The sequence below is a fragment of the Drosophila mojavensis genome, unplaced genomic scaffold, assembly GCF_018153725.1.
Source record: "Drosophila mojavensis isolate 15081-1352.22 unplaced genomic scaffold, ASM1815372v1 contig_80, whole genome shotgun sequence".
Classification (NCBI taxonomy): Eukaryota; Metazoa; Arthropoda; class Insecta; order Diptera; family Drosophilidae; genus Drosophila; species Drosophila mojavensis.
The window spans coordinates 14,477,066-14,498,295 of NW_025318906.1; the positions used below are offsets into that span (position 1 = coordinate 14,477,066).

The 21,230-nt window shown below is 43.1% G+C and overlaps 3 protein-coding genes and 1 long non-coding RNA gene across 8 annotated transcripts in view; 2 read left to right on the forward strand and 2 right to left on the reverse strand.

Moving 5' to 3' along the window:
- Positions 1 to 49: 49 nt before the first annotated feature.
- Positions 50 to 1,986, reverse strand: LOC6579895 (DET1 homolog). The gene is made up of 3 exons (XM_002005732.4): positions 1,689 to 1,986; positions 927 to 1,636; positions 50 to 865 (listed from the first exon to the last, which is right to left on the reverse strand). The coding sequence occupies exons 1-3, from the start codon at positions 1,942 to 1,944 to the stop codon at positions 167 to 169; spliced, it is 1,665 nt and encodes a 554-aa protein (XP_002005768.2). The 5' UTR covers positions 1,945 to 1,986; the 3' UTR covers positions 50 to 166.
- Positions 1,987 to 2,301: 315 nt separating this feature from the next.
- Positions 2,302 to 6,054, forward strand: LOC6579896 (helicase MOV-10). The gene is made up of 5 exons (XM_002005733.4): positions 2,302 to 2,495; positions 2,556 to 2,704; positions 2,792 to 3,591; positions 3,659 to 5,128; positions 5,183 to 6,054. The coding sequence occupies exons 1-5, from the start codon at positions 2,340 to 2,342 to the stop codon at positions 5,434 to 5,436; spliced, it is 2,829 nt and encodes a 942-aa protein (XP_002005769.2). The 5' UTR covers positions 2,302 to 2,339; the 3' UTR covers positions 5,437 to 6,054.
- A 458-nt stretch (positions 6,055 to 6,512) lies between these two features.
- LOC6579897 (putative uncharacterized protein DDB_G0277255) overlaps positions 6,513 to 21,230 on the reverse strand; it is a 29,676-nt gene continuing 14,958 nt past the window's right edge. For 2 of the 5 annotated variants that reach the window (XM_032730623.2, XM_032730624.2), the window contains exons 3-7: positions 13,056 to 13,429; positions 12,556 to 12,959; positions 12,299 to 12,427; positions 7,684 to 10,167; positions 6,513 to 7,399 (exon numbers count right to left, since the gene is read on the reverse strand). In XM_032730623.2, coding sequence (XP_032586514.1) covers positions 6,781 to 7,399; positions 7,684 to 10,167; positions 12,299 to 12,427; positions 12,556 to 12,959; positions 13,056 to 13,429 — 4,010 coding nt within the window. In that variant the 3' untranslated portion in view covers positions 6,513 to 6,780. Of the gene's footprint in view, positions 7,400 to 7,683; positions 10,168 to 10,303; positions 11,070 to 11,675; positions 12,062 to 12,298; positions 12,428 to 12,555; positions 12,960 to 13,055; positions 13,430 to 17,379; positions 17,853 to 21,230 lie in introns of those variants that run through there. The other 3 variants (XM_032730625.2, XM_032730622.2, XM_032730621.2) reach the window with 3 other exon arrangements.
- On the forward strand, positions 13,430 to 14,280 carry LOC122757741. Its single transcript, XR_006357874.1, has 2 exons — positions 13,430 to 13,754; positions 13,852 to 14,280. It is a non-coding gene; the product is annotated as an uncharacterized LOC122757741 (long non-coding RNA).

The following is a 21,230-nucleotide window of genomic DNA, read 5'->3' on the forward strand; positions in this document are numbered from 1 at the left end:
AAAATGTTATTAACAGCAGTAAAATTATTTCAAACAATTCAAAAATTCATGTTTTAAAAACAAATCTTTAATAGTACAAATTATTTAACGTTTATATACAAAACCGAGCATTAAACTATATAACATCACTTTATATGTTACCTTGAATTTTAGTTCAGTTTTACATTTAATTGTAAAATTGTTGAACAATTGTTTCGTGGTTGTAAATATGTAATTTATAGGAATAAACATGCATGCATTTCTGTATACTAATAACCAACGGCTCGAATGGATGACAGATGAAAGCGCATAGCTCGCGCGGAGTGAATTGACTGGGTGGCCTTTGCGCCTTCGTGTTGAAACGAAACTTGATCAAATTGGTAGCACGATCCCGGAACACGATTGGCTCTGTGGAACAGGCTTTGGGACGTTCAAGAGGAGAGATGAGTAGATTATCATAGTTAAACACATTGTGATTGAGATATGGAGACGTTGAGAAACTCTGTGTGCTGACGGGCACAGTCGGATTATAACGAAGCGCCGCCTGACGCATGAAAGACAGTGACTTGCTGTTATTTTTCCAATTCTGTTGCATGAAGAAGTGCGAGGATGGGGACGACGGTGCATCGCCCGTTTGTAGAGATCGCACATTACATAGCTTATCATGGAATTGCACAACTATTTGCAGCAAGTCTATAGAATCATCTTGGTATACTCCTAACACATCCTCGCTGGTCATGCTATAAAAGACATAGAGACGTCGCGGTGGCTGTGGCTCGCCCGTCAATAGCATAGAGACTTCGCTGTCTTTCGGCCGTTCCTCGTAGCGCAGCAACAGCAGATCGTTGTCCACCAGCTGCATTTTTTCAATAATCATATTTTCTATCTGAAATTATAAAAAAAGAGTTAAGAACAAATGTAGCTAAAAGTGTTTCTTTCTTTCTCACGAATTCAAAATTTTTGTAAAACTCCTGATACTCTTGATTCGCTTGAGGACTATTTGGCTCGATCTGACGGTAGAGAAAGCTCAGTACTCGCTGCTTAATGTGTGTAATTGGCAGCAAGGTGTTCACATCCAGCATCACCATGAACATCGACGACGCATCCTGAAAACAGCAGTGGAGCGGTCTTGGACCTATTTCGTGCTCTTGTTTAATCAGTCGACCGTTAACCAATTCATAAATATAAATACATTGTCGCAGACGCGATAAGATTGCTATAGTATGTCCATGCACCGAGATGCCGTGATTGTGGGATAAACAAATTGACTCTTGATGCAGAAGCACTTCGTCGGTAACAACGCCCTTCTGCAGGTCCACAACATAGAATATATAGGAGAAGGGATCGACCTTGTCAAAGACGTCCGGATAGCGCTCGTATTCAGAGACTGCCAAATTGTAGCCCTGGAGCACGTACATTCCGGCCAGCAGGACATAGCGACTGTCATCGAGGAAAACACTAAACTCTCGATGCAGATAGAAACGTGCCGATTCGCCTTGACAAAGGCGTAGTACGTATTTCGTTTTGAACAGCTTCTCAAATACTGTGTTTCTCAAATGCTGGCTGTGTGGTCCGGTAAACGTTTCGCTACTGCCCACGCCAGCTTCACTGAACAACTGATTTACGCCGGCCGCGCCGATGCCCTTGTATGCGTATACTGCAAAGAATATTCCTTGTAATTCGCAAATAATTAAATATCTTTAGCATACCAATAAATGAACGCTGATCATGGGAGAAACCCAGCAATTTGCTACCATCCGGAGTAAACTTGCGCAGGTAAACAGGAGGTATGACGATTCCAACTGTCAGGCAGGGCGTAATTGCTTTGTAAAACTGGCGCTCGTACGATAGCTGGGGCGCTTGACTTAATTTGTTGCGTGTGTAGCCCGATTCTCTATTTTGTAGCATATGTACAAGATTTTGCGTTTGCATACGCTGGTCAATAGCCAGTTTTTCCAAAATCATAATAATGTTGCAAACAAAAACGAAAATAATAATAATTTTATCGATATCGATATATTAACATGGTCGCATAGAAACACGATTGGTGGTGTTAGTTAACGTGCCAATAAATTTGCTGCCAACTTCACTCACATATATCGGAGCGCGCCCTCAACTTTGGTTCGCCTTTTCAAATGTAAGTCTATTAAGTGACAATAAACTTTTCTTTTGTTTTTTTTTTTTTTTTTTACTTTTATTATGAAAAGGCTTTTTTTATAAAGTGCGTCGAGGTTGAGTTGCTGTAACCGTTCATTAGTGCTGTAACTTTATTAGCTTTAAAGCACAGTGTTGCAAAGAAATTAAAATTTCTGCATTTCTATGCAATGATCGAAGCTGAGCAGTGTCAGATCTAGTTCCATATGGCGCCGGTAACGGTACTTGTGGCGTCTTCGGTTGAAATTGACTTTTTGTATATTTCGTGTGAAATTTGTTCTTTTTGTATTGTCTTTGTGTTTCTATATATAATATTCAGTTGCAAAATGAGCGTGAGCAACTTGAAAGAAGAATTGGACACGGTAATTAAAGTCTTTAACGAAGCCATCTACAATATTTTTTATTTCTGGATTATTTTGCAGATGAATTTCAAATTAACACAAATAGCCAACCTGGTAAAAAATTGGCAAATGGAGCAGATTCAGAGAAACGGACGCATGCGGAAGAAGTTTAGCGACGATGAGGACGACATTATGAGCTCAGACGATGAGGAACAAAAACAAGCCCAAAAGTGCGTTTCTATTTTCATATATAGTATATATATGTACATATGTATGTAGATGATTTCAAATTGAAAATATGCCCTTTTGATTTGTAGATTTATTGGCATAATGCGCAAGCTGCCATATTATGAACCTAGTCAGAACATGCTGAAGGCCATTAGCGCTGACTTCAACGACGAAAGCCTCGCAGTAGACAACAAAACTTTTAGCTCTTATTTGAAGACGCAGCAGCTAGACTCGGAGAATGTTTGCTCAGTGCTGAGCACACTGCTTAACATAGAGGATATCTCTAACATGCAGCTTTATGCTCAGCTCATGCAGCCCAAAGTCTACTTGAGAAAAATCAGTAAACTATGCTATAGCTTTGTGGTTTGTAGTAAAGCAGATATCAATATAGAGGACGTGGTTGTTCCAAATGTGGACGAGGCAGTGCTAATACCCAAGGCTAGCTTGGAGGAAGCTCCTCCGTCCAAAAATGCCATACTTTCACTGTTACCGCATAAGCACGAATCGTTGCCATCAAAGAATCCAAAGCGCCGTTTCGTGGCCAATGTTGAGCAAGTGACGCGCACTTCGATTCAACTGAAATTCAAAAGAGGCACTCTTAACGGGGACTTATCTCTCACGGAACCTTACTTTGTAATTCTGCGCTCTCGCCGCACAGCATTTCGTTTTATGTATCGTGCGATGCAGTTGTTGCAGGAGAGTCCTTGCCTACGTCGTTATTTATTTCCGACTAAGCCGTTGCCGATCGTGATGCCCCGAGTGAATCTATCATCTAATTTAATTCTCTTCAACGATACCATTGCCTCCAACATGGAGCAGCTGCAGGCAGTACATCAGATCGTTAATGGCCCCAGCAAAGAAGGGCCCTACATTGTATTTGGACCTCCAGGTATATGAGAGACAGCCTCTCCGTCTATCTCTGCCTCTATCTCAATCTCTGCATTTTGCTTTTACAGGCACCGGCAAAACAACAACCATTGTCGAGGCCATTCTACAGTTGCGACTTCGACAGCCGCGAAGCCGTATTCTTGTTACCGCTGGTTCGAACTCAGCCTGTGACACAATTGCCGTGAGAATATGCAAGTATTTCGCTAGCAATGAACGTTTGCAGGCGCACTTGATGAAGCGGGCTAAAGAGTCGCGTTTGGTCACCGAGGACGTCGAGCTGAAACATCAGCTAATACGTCTGTTCTCGCGCTCTGTCTACGCCAAGGGACTAAATTCGGTGGAGCCGCTGCTCCTAAGCCATTCCAATTGTGCCAAGCATGAGTACGAGCACTTGCGTGTGGACAAGCTGCGCAAATATGGCATAATTGTCGCCACATTGTGCACTGTGGGCCGTCTGGTAACAGATAATGTTGGTAAATTTAATTTCTTTACTCACGTGTTCATCGATGAGGCTGGCGCTTCAACGGAGCCCGAGGCTCTCGTTGGTATTGTGGGCATTAAGCAGCAGGAGGAATGCCATGTGATTCTTTCGGGCGATCACAAGCAGCTGGGCGCCGTTATTAAGAATAATCGTGCTGCAAATCTGGGCCTACGCCACTCGCTGATGGAGCGTCTGCTCCGTTGCGAAATGTACGCAGTGGACGCCAATGGGAATTACGATCACACATTGCAGACACGATTGCGTCAAAACTATAGATCCCATCCGGCCATTGTCGGATTGTTTAATAAGCTCTACTACAATAATGAGCTCATAGCACAGGCGCCGCCGTCACAGGTCAATTTAGCGGCCAATTGGCGAATGCTGTCCAATTCCAATTTCCCGATTTTATTCCAAGCTACACATGGTGTGACCAGACGCGAGGATCACTCCACTAGTTCGCTTAATATGCTGGAGGCACAGGTGGTCTGCTGGTATGTCAAGCGTTTGCTTAGCTTCGGCCTAGGCGGCGGTAATTGTATACAGCAGACGGATATTGGCATCGTGGCACCTTATGCGGCACAGTGTAAGCTCCTCAACGAGCTACTACGCGACCAGGGCTACTACGATGTGGAGGTGGGCAGCGTCGAGAACTATCAGGGACGCGAGAAGCCCATTATAATTGCCACGCTTGTGCGTTCGTTTGCCAACATCGGCTTCATGCGTAATCCACGTCGCGTGAATGTGCTCCTCTCGCGCGCCAAGTCCCTGATGATACTTATTGGCAATCCGGTGACGCTGCGCCATCATCGCGACATCAATTACGTCATCCACCAGTGCAAGTTGCATGGCAACTACATCTTCAAGAAGAGGAATGGAGAGCAGCGTCCACGGTTCCTCAAAGATCTAGTCGAAGACGACGATGTTGTTGATGATCAATGTGAATCGGATGAGGAAGATAATTTTTGGTATGCAAAAATGCCACAAGATATTCCCGTATCTTTTCCCAAGAGCCCGCATGGCGCAAAAGCAAATGAAAATGGAAATGGAAATGGAACGAGTAAGCTAATAAACTACAACGATTACAAATATATTAAAATTGACTCTTCCACAGATGACAGAAGCAAGAGCAAGAGCAGGAACAGGAGCGATTCGTTTGCCACTGAATCGCTTACTGAAAGCAGCAGCTCGAGTACATCGATTCAGTCAAGTAATAGTCCCAACTCAATATCTGTAGGAAATTTAAACAGCGCCATGGCTAATCTAACGCTACTTAGCCCCGAGAAGATTACGGTTCATTCCAACTTCTTAATAGCCTGCGCTGCAGCCTCAGAATTCACTAAACAAAAGCTGCTGCAGTTGCAGTAAGTTCAGAATGAGTTACTAATTTACAGCTCTCTTTGACTATTTTTCAAGTAGAGAATTCATTCGACGTCTCTTTAAGAAGTATTAATCCTAACGTGAATTTCCAACCCATTTTCTAAAATCAAATTGGCAAGCCTTCATTTTGTTGAACTGGAACAATTCAATATTTGTTGTTGTTGCGTTGCCATTTTATATTTGTATTTTTTTGTTCAGTATATATTTACTTATGTCAAGATTAAAGTTGCTGGATCAGCTCAACGTAGATTCTTAATTTTTTTTAATGCGTGCATAAATCATAGAAATTTAAGTGTTGATTAAGATAATCTACAATATAAATATATAAATGTGCTGTCATGTAAATGGATCCTTGGAGCACAATTTACAATTCGGACGCCTGTCGAGAGTTCTCTCACGTCTGTGAAGAAAGAAAATGTACTTATAAAAAACATGAATTTTATAACAACTTTAATAATCCCATTGGGATGACATCCATGAATTGAATATTTAGTTTTAGTGAATGCCAAGAATGAATTTTCTGTAATTTGAAAATACCTTTATAATTTTACCAAACATTCTCAAAAACAATTATAAACCAATTTGAAATACATGTGTGAAGCAAAATCATTTATTTTTCACTTTTCTTTTTTAAGTCGAGTTAAATAATATAGTGTTTATATAAGTATATACGATTATATTTAAGCAGTGACTATAAAATTAGTAAACTGTTTACAAAATACAAATACAATGTTGTGTGTTTGCGTTAGATTTCGAAGATGTTTATTTTTTTTGTTTTTAATAATATATATATATATTCTAGTAATTGATTTCGTTTCGCTTTCGACTTTTTATTTCGTGTGCTTTCGACGCTTTTACTTTTGTTTAAATTCGTTCAGTCTTTGTTAATCAACAACTTGGTTAAAAGTGTTTTTGTTATATTTCTTTAATAAATGACAAGAAAATAACATTTCCAATTATTATAAAATTAAGAAATATTGGAAAACAAATGCCATGTTGCCTGTTAATAATTTTATAATTAATATTGCATGTTTGATCGTTTTTTAAGTTTTGCTTTTTTTAAATTGTTTTTATTTTTATTATTATTAAAATATATATTTAAGTAAGCATATATATATGTATATCGATGATCTCTCAAAAATTTCTTTCATGTAATAACTACATTTGGTATAAGAACCTCCACTACGTTTCCCACTAACCGCTTCAACTTGACTAACCCAGGTTAGCCCTCCCACCTCAGCAGCGCTTTGTATAAATTTGTGTCTCTGTGTGTGTACATGTGTGTGTGTGTGTATTTGTTTGTCTGTATGTATAATTATTTTTTTGTTGAGCTTAGAGCACGACGCGTCGAACGCCGCAATCCATGCAGAACTTGGCGTGTTCTAGCACAAATTTGGCGCCACATTCGTGGCAGAACTTGGACATTTTCACAGAAACATTCGAATTGTTGCTTTGCAGCGAGTGCTGAGATGTTGTAGGTGTTAAACCAACACCTACACTATTACAATTGTTGTTCTTTAAGTTCAATGCGTTTAGCTCATAGTTACTGCTGTTATTGTTGGCTACCTGAGGCTGAGATTGCTGCTGCTGCTGCTGTGGCTGCTGTATGTAGTTGTAATTTGTGTTTTGCTTGTGATGCTGTTGGTGTTGCTCCTGTTGCTGTTGCATCAGCTGCTCTGAGCTGCTGCTGGAATATTCCATGTTGCCATTGCCAGAATCGTTACAAATGCCGAGACCATTCGGTGCAAACATGCGCTGGCGCGCCTTCAATGTGCCATAGTTGCTTTGTGCCTGTGTTGAGGCATCCATCATGTTGCTGGGCTGCTTGGTGGACATTGCGATGGCTCCACTGGCCGTGTGTGGACGCAATTGACTCGGTGTGCGCGGTGTGCTCATGTTCGACTGCAGCTCAGTGGAGCGTTGACGGGACAGACAGTATGGAGAATTGCTGCTGTAGGATTGCAAATAAAAAGTAATACAAAAATCGGTTAAGTAACGAGTTAAAGAAATATCGTTTATCAAAGTAACTTTAAATTTGCATGCGAGTCATTTATCGATATAAGTCGTTCCCATCGTAAGTAAACTATATTATCTGTACAGCACTGTTAACTTTACAAATTTGCTGTTAAAATTAACGTCCCCATATATAGTTAATCGGACGGACAAGGTTTAATAAAATTAAAAATGTTTAGCTTATATTAATGTGATAATCCCACTTAAAATATTTTAACTAACCTGCCATAAGCGGAGTCGGTGCTAAGCTTGGAGCTACCGCCACGACGTGACGATTGCGATGAGGACATTGGATATCCATCGAGGCTACTTAACTCATCTGAATCTCCTGATGGCGATGGCGTCATTCCCTTTACTTCCTGCTGTGTTGGCATCTGCTGCTTTTGCTGCGCTTGCTCCTGACGCTGCAAGATATCGCGGCGCACCGAGGCGCTTGCCTCCTCGCCGAGCTGCTTGAAATCGTTACGCATTTTCTCTATCACATTCTTGGCATTGTTTGCCTCGACATTGGGCAATGGCGAGGTCACAGCTGGGCTCAGCCGATTCGGATAATGAGCGCGACTAGTCTCATCATCGATCTGATCCTCGTTGTCGCTGATCTTACTGAACTTGGCATGCTCCGGCTCGTTGCCGTTCTCAATATGCAACACATCAATGGGCGTCTGTGCATTGCCAACCATGTGACGCAGAGAGTCCGGTGATATGGGCGAACGCCCCTGGGCATTGGCCTCTGTTTCAATGCTAATAAAGATTTCACGTTTCTTCGATTCGTCCACAGACTTCTGCGTCTTCTCCACGTAGCAGTTGCTGCTGCTACTGGTGGCGGAGACATTCGACAGCTGGCGGTCGAGCTTCTCATCGCTGCTGGACAACGGCGACTTGAAGGCGCTAGTCGGCGATGTCTTGTAGGAACCGCTGCCATTTGGTGTCTTGTAGGAGCCAGTGCTGGCCTGTGGAGACTTGAATGATTCGTTGCCAATTGATGTATTCGAATTGGACCTGTGGGCATGAGGCTCTTTAGTGCTGGAAGTATAGTAGTGGGTCTTAGGTGGCGTTATAAACTGAGACCCAATGCCAGAGGTCGTCGCTGGTCTTTGTGTGGCTGTCGGCGTCGGTGGTTGTGTCTGTGTACGGGATTGTGGCTGTGGTTGTGGTTGTGGCTGTGGCTGTGGCTGTGGTGTTGAAGTCGCTTTCTGGAACGAGCGGTGTCGGCTCGTCGTGCGATTCAGCAGGAATTCGCGACAGTCGCGGAACAGCGGAAATTGCTCGTCATCATTCTCGTTCTCGAATGATGACAGAAATTCCTCAAAGTCGAAGTCATCAAACGTGGGCAGCACAGGCATATTGGGCAGCGTCAGTGGCATTGCCTTGAGTGGATTGGAGAGCAGCTGCTTCTGCTGCTGCTGCCAGCATTGCTCGTCAAACTCCAGCGATGAGCGATTGGCCTCATCATCAGCGCAGCTGCCGGACGAGATGTACGCCTCCTCTGGCGAAGCATCGTACAAAAACTGATTGCGTCCGAGGCGCATCTTACGCTTTAGCAGATTACGCGCCTCGCCGGAATGACGGCGCTGCTCCTGTCCCATCGTTATGGTTGACTGCGAGCTGCTGCGACTCTGCGATAGCTGCTGTGGCGTGGAGCTGGCGTCGGAGGAGCCAGTGGATGACTGCTGCACCAAGAGATTATCGCAAGGATTGATCAGCTTGGGATCTATGTAATCGGCCATTCGATTGTTGCCAAAGATGCTCTCCAGCTTGATGGGCGACGGTGCCGCATTGCCACCACCATTGTTGTTATTGTTGTTGTTGTTGCTGTTGTTGATCAGATTCTGTGGCGGCTTGACGATGGGGTCCAGGCGCAGCGGCGTGGCAAAGTTATGCGCCACATTCTCGTTGTTCTCCTTGGCCACTGGCGGACAAATGGGCGTCGTTAGCGGCGGCAGCTGCCCGCTGCTTGAGTTGGCATTTAGACTCTTGGCCGAGTTCTGCTTGCTCAGATTGTTGCTCTTGTCTTTGAGCTCCTTGCTGCTCAGCTCTTTGCTATTGGCAGCCACCTCCGCAGCCTTCGCATTCAGCTGCTCCAGCTCGTGCTCGTACTTGAGGAACACGGCTAAGGAGTCCGTCTTGGCCACGTTACGTGCCGGCGTCGCTTGCTGCTGCTGCTGCTGCTTGGACGTGGAAGTGCTGTCCGGTTCAGTGTCGCCACCAAGAGGCAGTTTCATTTGCTGCTTGCGATTCGAGTTGCTCGTATCGCGGCGCACAACGCGCGGACTATGGAAATCATTGCCGCACGCAGCACGCACGGGCATCTCGTCGTACTCCTCCGGCTTGAGGAAGTTGCTCGAGATGGGACCCTCGTCGGAGAGGCCGCGCTGAATGGTGGGCCGATAGTTGGTGGCAAAGAGCGGACGACTGGGCAGCAATGGTGTGCGACGAGGTCCGCGCAGGGACGAAGTGCGTCGAAAGTTGGATGTGGGCGTGCCTTTTGGCGCCGTCGTGGATGTCGTCGTCGCTTTGCCCAGCGAGCTAGTCAGCGAGGTGGACATGATCGCTGTGGGTGTGGCTGTCGGTGTGGGTGCTGGTGTGGCTGTTGTGTGGACCAGTGGTTCGTTGTCGGGTGGTGTGCTGGGCGAGCAGAGCTCCTCCAGCTGGCGCTTGGCGGACAGAAACGGATCGTACTTGTCGCTAGTCGACGGATTGAGGCCGCTGTTTAGAAGAAAAAGAATTATAGAATAGAGCAATCGGAACAATTAAGCGGTTATGATCCTAGAGATCTGATTAACCCGCCCAGTCTGTGCGTCGCCTGGCTGTCGTCTGTGGGGAGGGGCATTAAGGAACAAACCTCTTGATGGGCGCTTTGGCCGATTTCTTGCTATTGGTTGGAGAGCGCGGTGCCTTGATGTACATGGTGCCTTCCTCGTCCTGCTCCAGCACTACCAGACGGCGGCTAACATTGCTTGGTGTCGCGCGCTTCTTGACGCTGGCTGGCGCCGCGGGCGGCTCCACCTCGCCGTAGACAGAGTCATCGATATCGTCATCGTATTGGCCTTCGAGTAGCTTGGCCTTGCTAAGCAGCTTGCCAACTTCTATGTCCTCCTCATCGTAATCCTGTTCAGCTTCCTCATCAGACTTCATCTCCGCCTGCACCTCGCCCTTCATATCGATCGCCGGCAGAAAATTGTCGGCCTTGGCCTCTAGCTTCTGCTTGGCCGGTGGCAGAGGCAGAGGCAGAGCGCGCATTGGCTCCGAGCTATTTATGATGACCGGCAGCTGAATGCGCTTCCGCGGTCGACTCAGGCTTTGGATGGTGCTCGTCTCCATCTTAATCTGTATTTCAGCATGCGGCAAAGCATCCTCGCTCTCGGACCCCGAGTAGCGATCATTGGAAATGCGACGGAACGAGGCTGGGGAGTGCGACGAGCGCTGACGTTGATGATGATGTTGATCCATGAATTCGGTCGGTGGCTCCAGCTGGCGCAGAGGAATATTGGGGTTCTCCTGGGTGCGTATGCGGCGACGCGCCTGACGCACCAGCGATGTGGATGTGCGCACCTTGGGCGCCACCTGCTCCTCAATATCCATTTGAATGTTGCAAATGTTTGTGGCACCTGCGTGTGGTGGTGGTGGTGCAGCGTGCGTATTAAAAGTTTGGGATTCATAAGACAGATATCTAAGTGAATGTATGTATCGGACTTTCTGGTAAATCTCCCTAAGTCTCCCAACCAAATGAATTTTCTCTTTTCCTATTCTTCAATACCTAAACTTAATTTGTTTTTACTTTGCAAAAGCCCAGTTAGATCTCTCCCACATCTGAGTATTATCCATTTCTGCTACAGTTATACTAATGCTAGTCATCAATTATATTCTAGCTATTCTCCACTCTGTGAACTATTTCCAACTCTCTGGGTTCCTATGGAGTGCAACTAATGCTGCTCTATGGTTGGCTGATCGTCTAAGTGCTTAAATACGCTGCGCATTAATTACGAACCATCAAATTGTTCCGCAGCTTAGGAAACTAATTATGAAATCATTTGAAGTTAATTAAGTTTAGGCACGCCATGGGGCCTGCAGAACCCTATGAACCTTATGGCTCTGGGACGGACGGAGTGGTAAGTGGAGCATTACACAAAAAAAAAAAAAAAAGAAAAATAGATAACTTGATGCCGATTCCACTGGCTCAGTTAGGCTGGGTCTGCAATTGTTACCGAGCCTACCTTTGCATTTGATCAACCCGTTGAGCTCCTCGAAAGTCATCGTGACTTGGGGTTGCCCGGCCATGCACTCGGTAGAGTCGAACTTCGAACGATGGGGCGAGGGTCGACGATGGGATCGGGCTGGCTGCAGGTGCGCCGCCTCTACGCAATCCAATTGGGCCAGATGCTCGTAGGATGGATGACGCAGGCGCTCCACGGCCTCATCGATCTCCTGGCAAGCATCGTACTGCAGTTTGCGTCTTCCATGCTCGTGGTAGACAACGCTCGACGATTCCTCGGTGAGCATGCGTGCTCCTGCTTTGCTCTGGCCCATCGATGCTTTCCCCTTGGGTGCATCGAATCCTTGTGGCGTTCCTGGACGTTGCTGCGGTGCATTTCTTTGTGAGCTAAGTTGATGTTGGGTGTGGAGTGGGGTCAATGGATGAATGGATGATATCGAAGAAGATCATGTCCTACGAATACTTTGTGAGCAAATACTACGCGACGGTGTCTACTGGGCACAACATTACTGCAGAATTAGTCAATCAATCAACGACAACCATAGCAACGCCAGATGGGCCAATCAGATTGGTTTAGCTAGTCTACGAATCAAATGATTTACACTAAGAATAAATAATACTCACTTATCACTTTGTACGGACGACGTCATCGTGGAGAGTGTCATTAAATTCTGCTTCGTGGCAACTGGCTCTGGCTCGAAGTGCTCCTCCTGGGCACCCGAGTACTTGTCCCGATTGATAGAGCGCTTGGTTCTGGGGAGAGCAAAGGGAAAAATTTGAAAGATTTGAAACAATACAATTGATAAATATGTAATAGGAATAACATGAAAGATAAAGCAAAGCCACTGAGTTGCAAAGGTGAGGTAGAAAAGTTCACTTACTTGAGATTGGGGGGACGATACTTCTTGCGTGCCTCCATGCGCTCCTTGGCCTTGTTTGTCTCCGCGGTATTGTTGGATTTGATGTTCGCCTGAATGGCCTTCTCCTTGCACCACTCCACATGACGATCGAAAGCCTTGATATTAAAGTTGCGCTCACAGTGCGGACAGTGCTCCGTGGCGGTGTCCTTGATGCGCCTGGTAATGGAACGGTCTGAGGCACGTGTACGATCACGGCTCAATGTTGGCGGAGCGGTTGCAGATGCCGCTGATGTTGCCTGAGGCTCGGCATTAGCAGGACCGGCAGCAGCAACACCAACGGTAGCTGCAGTGGCGCCGGCTCCTTTGCGCAGGGAAGCGCGCGTCATATCCGTCTTGCTCTTACGGCGTATCGATAGTGGCGAGGCCTGCAAATATAGAATATGGAATGTAGAATATAGAGTATAGAATAAATAGTGGAATATGGAATATGGAATATGGAGCACCGTCTTTCGGTTGCTTACCTCATTCGGCACTCCGCTGCTCGATACGGTGGACGCCTCGCGGCTGGCTGAGGGCGGTGTGTGTACGCCCGGCGCCTTCTCTGCATTGGGCAGCCCGAAATTCTTGGGCAGCACATAGGTGGACAGGGATGTGCCCTCACGGCGCTGACGCGACGAGTCGAAGACCTTGCGCTTCTTCAGCATCTTCTCGCAGACGACGACGTGTTTGCGCAGTGCATTCGTATTGAAGGTGCGACTGCAGTTGGGACAGGCTAGTAGCTGGCTGCTAGAGACTACCTCCTGCTCCTGTATGATCTCGGAGAAGCCTGTGGTGAGTGGACCCGGCTTGGGACCCACTGGCTCATCATCCAAATTGCCATCGGAATCCATTGTGGCTGTTGTTGTTGTTGTTCGTAGTTGATTACAATGGATTGGAAATTAAGAAATGGATTTGAATTATTATTGGATTGTGAGGCTTCGATTGATGTTGTTGTTGGGAAACTTTTGCAATGTCTGTAGAGACTGTAGTAGATTCTGTATGGCTTGAAACCTAAAAACTAAATTTTACAATTCTCGGCAAAAGTAACAAATCTAAAACTTAACTGAGCTCGCCTTCTTCGTTCAAAAGAGATTTCCACTCAAGTCAAATTGATTTTAAAGGCAATGCATGTTGTGTGGAGAGCTGAGTGGAATACATTTAACTCAAGAGTGTTTTTTTGGGTAAGTAGAACGATATTTATCAGAACTGTAGTAAGTTCTATTTATAGATAGGCATATATGTTAGATTAGATATAATACTCCTTATTCTAAATTCCAGCTCTAAATCATTGCCAATTTCATTGGGGAACTTGCAGCAAATGTTAAAGTCAACTTGAAGGCGCGAAAAGAAAGTGAAGTGAAAATCAAAAGGCAGAGCCAAGTAAAATGCCAAGTCCGTCTGCAGACTGTTGGCCTTTGGCCAAGTGGCACGGCTTAGACTTGGGCCAGAAACCCTAAAACTTTGCAGTTGCACTTTGCTGCATGGCAAATATTTTCATATCGCATGCCAGTCGCATTTCCATGGAATGGCGTTGCTTTGCTTTTCGTAAACAAATTGCTTTTCCGGCATCATTTGTCACAGTAGCAGCAGCAACAAAATTTAGTTAACTTGTGAATTCTCAGACTGGCAAGACAATAGACAAAAACTAAAAAGACCAAATAACTATATATAACAAAATAAAAAAAATAGATAAAAACATTTCAGTAATAATTTATTCTTATTATTTGGATTGTGACTACATTTGGCTGCCTCTGACTGTGCGATTGGCCCATAAATTCTTATTTATCTGCCGCATGAAATGTTGTAATGTCCAACTTTGGCAGCTCGTTTGAGCCAAACTGTTGAGTTCGTTGCGATTTTGGTGGGCGACATTATTATATCTGTATCTTGAAGATACAAACTGCGCTCACAGGTGCTCTGGCGAGCGTTTCAGCCCACGGCACGGCATAGCGATTCACTTGACTTCTTGATTTACTGAATTTGAACCCAAAATAACAATGAGAGAATCTCTGGTTTTGTTTGTTCATAGAGCTGAATTTTGGGGGATGCGCTTTAATTTGAATTATGTCTTTTTTAACAAAACTTTGTGGAAGCTTAATTATGTTTATATTCATATTGGGATATATAATATTGGGCTGCAAGCTAAGAAATAATATTAGTTTATATTAGGATGGAATACTTATACTAATAATAATCATACTCTTTTCCAATGAGGGCTACTAAAGCCTAGCACGAAACATCGAAGATTCTCCGGATGAATGGATATGATTATAAATACTCATATGAATACTTCTACCAATATTTCTATTCGGGAAACAAGAGCAATGAGGACAGTGCTCTATGGGAGCACATAAAAAGGACTCCAGTCCCAGAAGATGGACAGCCCAGAAAAGACATTGCTGCAGTTGGTAAGCAGCAAATGCAGTTCCAAGCATTCAGAGCTCAGATCTTGTGGATGCATATCATAGCTATCTGACCCATAAATACTAAGACTCAGTCCTATAAATACTAAATGAGTGGTAAAATAATACAAATAGGACTTAGGCTTAAACTCGTCTTTAATAGGTTATTTATAAAAAAAAAAACGAACATGTATTATTACTAGACTCCCATATAGACAATTATAAAGTCGTGGCACCTGTGCCAGTCGGCGCCAGGTAAACATTGCGTGAGCCGTTGAGAATTTCGATGTAATAGGAACTCGCTCTTTTGTCTTTCACTGGAAATAATGACATAGGAGCCACACTGGGTGCCAATATAACAATAATAATTCCGAGAGAATCCAATTATAATGCGCACAGGCCCAACGATAACATATATCAGCGACACGCATTAATTTCTGCAACATGTTCAGAGCTGAGGGAACTCGAAGCTCGACTCGTTCGCATTCATTCCAATTCAAATCAATGCGTAATCCGATGAGAAGTGGGTGAGTGACTGCCTCAATGGATGGACTGCTGCCGCTCCACACTGAGTGTGAGTGTGAGTGTGGATGTGGGTGTGGGCGTGGGGCATTCGTTGCACATGACAGCACCACTCGAGCAGCACCACAATACAAACATATGTTAATGATGCTTAGCAAACTCGCCTTTGCCAAATGCAGACAGCATGTACTGGCTGCAGGGCTACTCTGGCCATTATAAGATTATATACTCTATGCATATCTTTCAACTAGTTCCACTTGAGTTTTATAAATAAAATGCAACGCCAAAAAGAGGCACAACTGACTGAGCAGCAGCAGGGCGCCCAAGTCTCAAGTCTCTGGAGTCTAAGCAGATTTTTGATTCGTAAAGATAGCAAAAGCAAACGAAGAAGAAGAAACATCTGTAGAAATGCTCAAAGTTCAAGAGTTCGTAAGTTTAGTAGATCAAATCTAATTTAACAATAAAAGGTATGGATAATTGGAAATATATTGTGCGTGCCTTAGTAGAAGTTAAGAGGAAAAAAAGATATGGTAGAATACTGGGAAAGATCAGTAGCTCTGAGCAGTTCTAGTAGGTATGATTAAATAACAATAATTGATTATATATTAGCAGCTTATGATATAGACTACCATAATATAAGATTTTATATTTCCATTATATTTCCCAAGACCTAGTATTTCCCAACAATTATAATCTATGCCAGCTAAATCTGCCTGAGATCGGAGATCTGAGAGCTTGCAGCAATTGTTATTGCTTAGCATTGGGCAAGCTTATAAGACATTTAATTCGGACGCGCCTCCATTAATTTAGAGTGAGGCAACATTTTCATGCATAGCCCATGTTTATATAGCTGGGACCTTGGCCAACGAGTTGGTTCTGCGACACATATTCTTGGTGCTTATATGGGCTGAACTTTCAACTTGCGACAGTTTGAAAGTAGCATAAGAACTGGAAAGTACAGTTAGAAAGTAGATACATATGAGTATATATATTAGACATATGCGTATATTTACATTTATTTATGTATATGCATATATTTCTATATATATATTGCCTAGAAGCTTTACTGAAAGTATTCCTGCAAGTAAAGGCTCCCTCTTCAATTTGCTTGTCAATTTACGAAAAGTAAATATAGATGACATCATTTATTGTATTCTTGCTGATAAGACTGTTGGAAAAAGTCATCGAAAGGTCCACAACAAAATGTGACACAGAACCGTCAATGAGATTAAACCACAAATCTGAACAATTATGGTAAAATTGAAGCAATATTAAGAGTTACTTAAGATAAATGAAAAATGAATTGAAATATTGTTAGATATAAATGAGAGTTACTTAAGTTAAGTGCAAAGTAAACAGACAGATTGTTAACTAAGTTTGTTAGTTTATGTTAAGAGTTTAAGACTGAAAAATAATTGAAATTTTGATAACTGGTAATGCACATAGACTATTTATACTTCCTATATAATATGTCTCTTAAAAAATTTAGAATGGATGAAAGTATATATCACATAGGCTCGATGCAACATTCCTAGTTCCATCAGCCTTTCTCAACTTTGATGTCTCTACGATATTCTCCACTCTGTGCCACTTTCCCATTAACAAATTGACAATCGCTCAGTGAGTGAATCATTTATATCATTTAAACAATTAACAGCTACAAACAATAGTTGATCAATTGCTAGAAATTTACTTGATGTTGTTGTTGTTTGGTTGGCATGCAAATTAGTAGCGGTATTAGTTGTTGTTGTTGTAGTTGTTGGTGCTGTTGGGGCAACTGTTGCTGCTGCAGCGACATCGATCTGATTGACTATAATCAAAACATGCTGCAGCTGGCCAGCGCCCGCAGCTGTGGGCGTAAGCGTGGGCGTGGCCGACTCACTTGACTTGGCATTGGGCGTTTGCTTCTTGTTGCTGCTGCTGCTGTTGTTGTTGTTGCTGCTGTTGCGTCGCAGTGAGAAGGTGTTGCGTACGCGCGAAAATGTTGACAGCGGCTGCGACTGTTGTTGCTGTTGCTGCTGCTGCTGCGACTGTTGCTGCTGCTGTTGCGCCTCACTAAGCGCCAGCGAGTTGAAAGAACTTTGCAGCGGCTGCTGCTCAAATACATTGATGTTGCCGCTGCCGCTGCCGTTGCCGTTGGCTTTGCCATTTTCGTTATCGTTTTCATTTTCATTTTCACTGGAAAAGCGCCCGGCCTGCGATTTTTCACCATTGAGCAGCTCGTTTAATTGCTGATACTCCTCGTAGATGCCGCGACTGTGACGCTTATTGATTTTACTCAATTGCTGCTGTTGCTGCTGCTTCTGCGACTTTGATTTGAATATTTTGTGCCACATTTTCTTGCTCATTTTGTATTTTGGTTGTTGCTTCTTTCTATTTTATTTTCTCTTATTTTTATTTCGTTATATTTTTATTTTTAAATGCCACATCATGCAAGGGAATCGCGCGCGCGCCCTTCGCTCAACTTGACGCGCCGGCGTTTTGTGTCCAACTGAGCGCGGGCAACATTTGAGGCAATGCGTCGACATCGGCAACATTTAAGCTCGCAGCATGTTGCTAGCGAACAGCAGCAGCAGCAGCTTTGGCTGGCAACATGCTGCGGGCGCATATTTTGCATTTAATTAAAAATAGCTGCACTCCAGCTGCCAGCGTTTGCTCTTGCATGTGGGTGTTGCAGCAACAACAACAGCAACAACAACAACTCGACAGCCAACAAAGGCGGCTATTCTTTGTAAATCCCTAATCCCCACCTCAGCCAGTCTTTGCAACTGATTTATTTAAAGGCGCCGCACAAATGTTGCTGAACTTTGCCTGCTTGCGGATATCTTTCACTTAGCTCCATATATTTGTTAGTATTTGTTGTCTTTACGCTTGCCAATTGGCAAATTGATATCTCTGCACTCTGCAAACTTCCTTTTGTCATCAGTCACTCAGTCGCGCTTCCTGTCTTGGCGCTTTCCATTGATCAACAATCGCAACAGATTTCGGGCGTCGGCTCCACACATATGTATATTTATATATATGTATATATAATTATGCCCTATTATGGCCAATGTACAGTTGCATAAGTGCGCCCAAAAAGGTAGCCGCAGTAGTTGCAGTTGCAATTGTCGCATCGCACACAATTCACAGCATTTGCCGATCTCAGCAACATTTCGTGTTGCAGGCGACACACATAAATAAACAGCTGGCAATGGAGTTGGAGACACATTGAATTGCTCCTGGGTTTATTTTTAAAGTGGGGCATATCTGCACTCTGAAGAGCTTTCCTAGTTTTGTAATTCAATTTAATTTGTCATAAAATTTTTATATGAATTTGTAAATCATATACAAATTTTATGACAAATTAAATTGAATTACAAAACTAGAAAATCTCTTCAGATTTGATGTAAAATAACTTTAAAATATTTTTAAAATGTTTTCAGCTTTTATTTGTAGCTGGAAAATGTTCACAAAAAGTAAAAATTCTCTAAAAATTGTTGATTTAATTTTAGATTAAGACATGATTTATTTTATATAATTTGTATTATTTTCATTTATATTGTTTATATATTGACAATAAGAAAACATAACATGGGATTAAGATTGATTAAAGATGTAAAAGGGTTTTGTTTTATAATTTTTTTTAAGTACATAGCAATAAAATATTTTATTTTATTCGGCACATTTTTTGGTTGCTGCAGTCATTTGCTTTCGATTCGACTTTTATTTAAATAATAATAATTTATATAATAATAGATAGTTGATAAATCTTAAGCCAACATATATGTATCATGCAGAATCAACTCTGCTCATTTTAGCTCCCATGCCTAAGCACAATTGTTATATAGGGTATCTCGGCTTCGTTTAATTCCAAAGCTCAGCTATCATTCTTCTTTTATAGTTTCCTTTCGATTTTTCTTATTTCTTTTTTGGGTTGCTTCTGTTTTTAATTGAAATGCGAATGCACTTTTGAGTGCCTCAGCTCGGTTGCTGTGTGTCTGTATAGATATACATATATATATATGTATATATAGCTTGAACTGCGTATGTGTCTCTGTATCTCTGTAGTTGTATCTCTGTCTCTGTCTGAGTCTCTACTATATATCAGATGGCGCGATCCCATTTGCTCGACGCTGAAGTCAACTTGATGCTAACCGTAATAAATCACAATATGCCGCAGCATCCGCCGTAGCTTCCAGCTCCCGTTGACAGTTGACAGTTGGCCCGATGACGTCAGCGGAGGCAGCGACTGTTATGCAACATGTTATCTTCGATTATTGCACGTGCCAAAGGAAATGTAGCCGCCTAATGAACTTGAGGCACGCCATTGTTCCTTTCTATATATACTATACTATCTGGTATGTATGTATGTTTGTTTGTCGAGAACTATTGAACCAACAACGACATTTCTATCCTATGGCAGTTGTTGTCTGCGGGTCGTCGGCGCCATTTGCGGCCGCCCACGCGCCCTAGACTTGGCCATAAAACTCCATAATCTTTTCTAATTGTCACGCCTTGGGCATGACAAAAATAAATGCTAAATCTTCGTCTTCTACTCGGCGGCTCTCAGAGATGTTCAGGCAGGAAAGGGCGCATGCCTATAAATAGTGCACTTGGTTTGCTTGGCTGGCATTTTGGGGGCAGGCCGGACAGAATGAACTCAATTCGTATGGGCCAACAAACATTGGCATGTTTCATATGCACCAAATACACTTGCCTAAAATATAGAGTTTTCACAGAACAATAAAAGGGATTTCTTTGATAACAACTTTCAAAGCAGATCAAATTCGATTGACTAGCTAGGAATGCAATATGTAAGCATCAATCTTAATAATATTATTATTATTATTTATTATTATTATCTATTTTTCCCTTTCTATATGTCTGCCTCTTTTTCTCTCCCTTCGTTTCGATCTTTTCTCTGTCTCTCTCCCTCTCCAATACATATATCATAAATTTATCAACTTTTTCTTTTTCCATCTCTATTTGCCTTTGTCTGTTCCCATCGCTCTGACTCATTTCTATTCTTTTCATGTTCTCTCTTTCTGCTTCTATATAGTTTTTCCACTCTGGAGCTTCTTTTACATTTCTTTCAAAGTCTCTTTTGCATTTTGTAAAAGTCGGAGCTGTCTTTTTTCAACACTCTATTATAGCTGTCTCTCTCTCTTTCTTGATATCTAGCTCACTCACTTTCTTTTTCTGTCGTTCTTTCTCTCTCTCGCACTCTCTCTCTCTCTCTGTCTTTCTCTCTTTATACCCTTTATAATTTTTTTCTTGTATTCTTCCTCTCTCTTTCTATTAGTTTCCCTTTCAAGCACTCTCCATCCCTATTATTCTCTCTCTCTTTCCCACACCTATACTTGAACTTTTGGGCGCATTTTCTACTAATTAAGTTCTATTTCTTCCCGTCATCGAACGCAACTTTTCCATCTGCACTGCACCCACTCTGCACCGACCCCCGTCTCCAATGCCTCTACGCTCCGTGCTCCACGCTCTTCTCCCTCCTCTCACCTTCCCGCTGCATCGCTCCACATTTGTAATGAAATCATTTCAGTTCATTGGCGCTCCCCTTGTAACAAAGTTTTTTGTTGTTGTTGCTATTGCTTGTGCGTTGTTTTTTTTTTCTTGACTTTTGTTTTTTTCGCTTTTCTGAACGCATTTTTTTTTTTTTTTTTTGCAGATTGCACAATTTTCTGTTCTGTTTTCAGTTCAGTAATTTAGAGTTTGTTGTTGCCTCTTGCTGCTGTTGTT